This window comes from Columba livia, chromosome 7 (assembly GCF_036013475.1).
Source record: "Columba livia isolate bColLiv1 breed racing homer chromosome 7, bColLiv1.pat.W.v2, whole genome shotgun sequence".
Classification (NCBI taxonomy): domain Eukaryota; kingdom Metazoa; phylum Chordata; class Aves; order Columbiformes; family Columbidae; genus Columba; species Columba livia.
The window spans coordinates 40,552,368-40,557,413 of record NC_088608.1 but is presented as its reverse complement, the minus strand read 5'-3'; the positions used below and the strand labels follow the sequence as shown (position 1 = coordinate 40,557,413).

Here is a 5,046-nt window from a genome sequence, read left to right as displayed (position 1 = left end):
CCTCACAGGACTACCTAAACTAAACCATAAAACTAAGAGCATCTGCCAGATGCTCCTTGAACTCTGACAGATGTGGTGTCATGACCACTTCCCTGAGGAGCCGGTTCCAGTGACTGACCACCCTCTCAGTGAAGAACCTTTTCCTAATGTCCAATCTGAACTTCCCCCGATGCAGTTTCACTCCATTTACATGTCCTATCACAGGTCATCAGGAAGAAGAGATCAGCGCATCCCCCTCCACTGCCCACCATGAGGAAGGTGCAGACTGCAATGACGTCCCATCCAGCCCCAGCCGTGTCCCATGCAGGGGCTGCTACAGCCCTGCTTCTGGCTCTGCCAACCTCTGGGCAAGAAGGGAGGCCGGGCAGGGCTGGCTGTTCCCTGACACAGGCACCGAGTCCCACAGCAGGAAGAAGATGGACAGAGAGCAAACCTCACACGTGAACTTGGGGGAGTGGTCAGTGCTGTAAATGGCAGCGGGAGAGACAAATGTCCTGGGAACCTTCCCAGTCTGGCTGGAGCTGGACATGGCACGAGGACATGGAGACCAGTGCAAAACCAGCACTGCTGGTGTCAGCTCCAGGAGATCCCCAGCACAGACGGCCTGTGCCCCTCAGTGCCAGCCCCTCTCCCCAGCCCAGAACAGGAGTGCTGCTCCAGCAGCAGAGCAGCCGGCCCCAAATGAGTGTCTGCAGAAGGGGGTTTCTCTTCCTCCTGGATTCCTCCCTGCAGGCACAGCAATGCTCCCTTGCTCTTCTCCAGAGACGTCCCTTTCCCTGGGTGACTGTGTCCAGGCTGGGCTGGCCAGGCAGCCTTGGTTCCCACTCTGGGCTCTCCTCAGGGCCCTGAGCTGGCCCCGCTGCTCTGAAAAGACCATGAACTGCTCTTGTCCATGACCATGGCTCCAGGGAGCCCAATGCAAAAGTGGCAGAAAGGATCTGTCCAGTGAGGCGGTGAGGAGCAGCCCTGAGGTCCACAAGTGCCTGATCCTCCTCATGGCAGCTGGGCTCTTGGCTCCTTGACCCCTCCTGCGTGCCAGGACTGAACCCCCAGTTCCAGAGGACATGTACAAGATGAGACACAGACAAATAATTTCCTGCTGGTTTCTTTGCTGTGTTTACCTGCACTGGGAGCAATGCTCCATTTGTATATGAGGACTTTACACCACAAAACACTGGTAGAGGGCAATAAATAATATTCTTTCAGTGGGAATATGATTTGAAGTATATTAAACAAAAAGAAAACCAAGACATATATGTTAAAAAAAGCCTCCAAGCTTTCTCCTGAGGATGATAGACTGCTTATTGATACTGCAGTATTCCTTGGTCAAATAATTTCCTCAGGGAATCCTTGATCTCTTTGTTCCTCATACTGTAAATGAGGGGGTTCACTGCTGGAGGCACCACCGAGTACAGAACGGACACCACCCGATCTAGGTTTGGGGAGAAGATGGAAGGGGGCTTCAGGTGAGCAAAAATACCAGTGCTGACAAACAGGGAGACCACGGCCAGGTGAGGGAGGCACGTGGAAAAGGCTTTGTGCCGTCCCTGCTCAGAGGGGATCCTCAGCACGGCCCTGAAGATCTGCACATAGGACACCACAATGAACACAAAACACCCAAAGACTAAACAGGAGCTAACAACAAGAAGCCACACTTCCCTGAGGTAGGAGTGTGAGCAGGAGAGCTTGAGGATATGAGGAATTTCGCAGAAGAACTGGTCCACAGCATTGCCCTTGCAGAGTGGCAGTGAAAATGTGTTGACCGTGTGTAGAAAAGTGTTGAGAAAGCCACTGGCCCAGGCAGCTGCTGCCATGTGCACACAAGCTCTGCTGCCCAGGAGGGTCCCGTAGTGCAGGGGTTTGCAGATGGCAACGTAGCGGTCATAGGCCATGATGGTGAGAAGGGAATACTCAACAGAGATCAAGGAGAGAAAAAAAAAGAGCTGTGTAGCACATCCTCGATAGGAGATAGTCCTGGTGTCCCAAAGGGAATTGGCCATGGATTTGGGGACAATGGTGGAGATGGAGCCCAAGTCAAGGAGGGAGAGGTTGAGGAGGAAGAAGTACATGGGGGTGTGGAGGTGCTGGTCACAGGCTATGGTGGTGATGATGAGGCCGTTGCCCAGGAGGGCAGCCAGGTAGATGCCCAGGAAGAGCCAGAAGTGCAAGAGCTGCAGCTCCCGTGTGTCTGTGAATGGCAAGAGGAGGAACTGGGTGATGGAGCTGCTGTTGGACATTGGCTGTTTCTCTGTTCAAAAAAGGAAACAACAACTTAATATTAGGACAGACTCCACGGAGCAAAACTACTCTCTTTTTCATTAACATCACCCCAACTGAAATGCGTTTCCTTTCTCTGGTCTGTGCTGGCTGAGTGTGCTGTGAGCAGCAGAACCTCTGCCCGTGTGCTGCCAAGCAGCCAGCTCTGCTCTGCTGCACTGGGGACACGGGAGCTGGGTTGTGGCAGCTCCAACGTTCACAAGCGGTGTCCGATTTTATGCATTGTTAATGGAAATCGTCAGTATCTGCACTCTTGACACTGAAAAGCACGGGAAGCAGAGCCGTGTTTTAACATGTCTTTGTAATGATTTTGTCTGTGTTTTTAGTTTTTCACCATCACATCCCGTGACTGGGTTTTTGTAGGGGTCAAAATCTTCATCTTTATGAGGTAAAATGTGAAGAGTCTTGAGAGAGGACAGGCGAAAGGGCTCATCTTTCTGTGGCTCAGTGCAGAGTCAGGACAGCAGAAGAGTCCATCAGTCTTCTTGCCATCGCTCCTGTGCCTTTGCTTGTGCTACTTTGAAGATGACTTCACACACAAATTACTCCTTAAAAAACCCCAAATATTTGGACTCATATGGGAGCGGGGGAGCATTGTTTGAAAGGGCAGATCTGCAAACTGTTCTCTGTTCCAGCCCACTGTCGGAGATGTGATGGAGAGAGCAGGACCCGACCTCTCACCGAGTGAAGCAAAGAACTCTGAGAGGACAGTGCGGACCCCAAGGAAAGGCTCAGCACTGCTGGGATCCTACAGCAGACCTGAGCCTTTCTGGGGGCAGCTCGTGAGCCCAGCAGGACAGGCAGAGCAGGGTCAGGCTCCTGAAAGCGACATGTCCTAAAGGGACAGTCAGATCATTGCCCAGCACACAACACCCAGCATCATCTGCAGACAAGGACCGAAAGAGCTCCTGAACACCCCCTGCTCTGCTGCCTGGAGCTGTCCCTGCCTGCAGCTGTGTCTGTGTCCCCAGGTCTCCTGCTGTCAGTGCCACAGATCCCATCCCACTCGCTGTGTGCTCAGCTCTGCCCTGCAGACCCCTCCCAGCAGCCGGCACTGCCCAGGGACAGCTCTGTGTGACTCCAGGAGCTACAGCTGAATTACCCTGCACCCAGAGACTTACCATGTCAAGGGCTGCAGAGATGTCTCCTCCAGTGAACTCTCAGTTACAGTCCCAGTCCTGAGCCACTTCCTCACTCCTCCCTCCTCAGCAGCTCCAGGCAGAGCCCTCATCCCTGCTGCGTGTGCAGAGGAGCTGCTCCTGGGCAGAGCTGTCTCTCTGCAGCGCTGCCGCTGCCATGAGCTCCCTCTGTGCCAGGAGCCCAGCCCAGCTCAGCAGCACAGGAGCAGCACAAGGCACTTTAATGACCCCTCTGGTGGGTTTGCTGCTGAGTCCATGAACCTCAGGCCCTGAGAGGAAGTTGAAGAAACATCTCAAGAAGTCAATGTCAGATTCAAACTCCAAACTTCCTTGTAGTGCTAATGGGTCCCACCGAGGAACACTACTGAGAAACCAGGTGCAGGGTCTGGGTAGAGAAGAAAACTGGAAGCAGAGATGACATATCAGGAAAAGCAAAGTAAAGGTGGCTCTGATGGGCAGTGAACATGGATGTGCTGCATGAACGCTGCAGGCCGGGGAAGAGCAGCTGGAAAGTGCCTGGAGGAAAAGGCCCTAAGGGTGTTGGTGACAGCGTCTGAACATGAGCCAGTGTGTGCCCAGGTGGCCAAAAAGGCCACCAGCATCCTGGCTTGTATCAGGAATAGTGTGGCCAGCAGGACCAGGGAAGTGAGCGTTCCCTGTCAGTAGATGAAACACTCCCACCCAATTTGTTGTCATCTGCAAATTTACTAAGGGTGCACTCAATCCCTTCATCCAGATCATTGATAAAGAGGTTAAACAGAACTGCCCTTGACGCATCCAGCAGCAGGTACAGCGAGTGATGGCACCACCAGCTGAGGTGCCATCACAGGTGGAGGAACCATGGCACATGAAGCTATTGACACAAATACAGCTGAAGAGAAGGTTACAGAGAGCAGCACAGATGCCAATACAGGTGCTGTTACACCTACAGGTCCACCCCGCAGTGGACGCCCTGCCCCTCCCAGCCTGGGTGATGCGTCACAGTGAGGCCCTTTGTGACCCGCTGTGTGACACCACACGGTGCCATATACAGGTGGCGTGACCGCAGCCCTGCACTGTCTGTCAAGACAGCGACGGGACAGGACAGGAGAGCGGAGCTGGCGAGGAGACCCCGAGCACAGCCCACGACTTTCATTGCCAGTCCCGGCACTTCAGAGCACAGAGGCCTTTGCCTGAAGTTCCCCCTTCCCCAATAGTACAGAGGACTTTCCCTTAAGTTCCCGTCCTTTCCCCCCGCTTCCCGGCATTTCACAGGATGGCAAAGAGACCGCCCCCCAGCACCCCAAGGGCGGCCTGGGAAGAGGTGGAGGCTTCCCAGGAGAGCAGTTCTCTGCTGGACGCCTGCAAGGTCCCCACGGTCCAGCTGATGCAGACCGGTGAGTGCAGGGCTGCCTCAGGGCTGGGCAAGGGTCCGGGCCAGTAAACAAATGGGCCAGTGAGAGCGACCAGCTCGATGCCAGGATCACGTTTCCTTGGCACAGCGGCAGTGCAGTCCTGCAGGTGGGGGACATGGCGGTGCTTGACCACCAGGGCTGCCCAGGAGCAGCTGGAAGCCGGCCCCAGCACAGCCGCCCTCCTCAGCCGTGCTGAGCTTCAAGCTCTTTTCATGGTTGCGGAAGCTTGTTGGCAA

General features: G+C 54.5%; 1 protein-coding gene across 1 annotated transcript; it reads right to left on the bottom strand.

Moving 5' to 3' along the window:
• Nucleotides 1–1,094: 1,094 nt before the first annotated feature.
• LOC135579901 (olfactory receptor 14I1-like) lies at nucleotides 1,095–4,367 on the bottom strand. The gene has a single exon (XM_065069575.1). The coding sequence runs from the start codon at nucleotides 2,235–2,237 to the stop codon at nucleotides 1,302–1,304; it is 936 nt and encodes a 311-aa protein (XP_064925647.1). The 5' UTR covers nucleotides 2,238–4,367; the 3' UTR covers nucleotides 1,095–1,301.
• Between the last annotated feature and the right edge of the window lie 679 nt (nucleotides 4,368–5,046).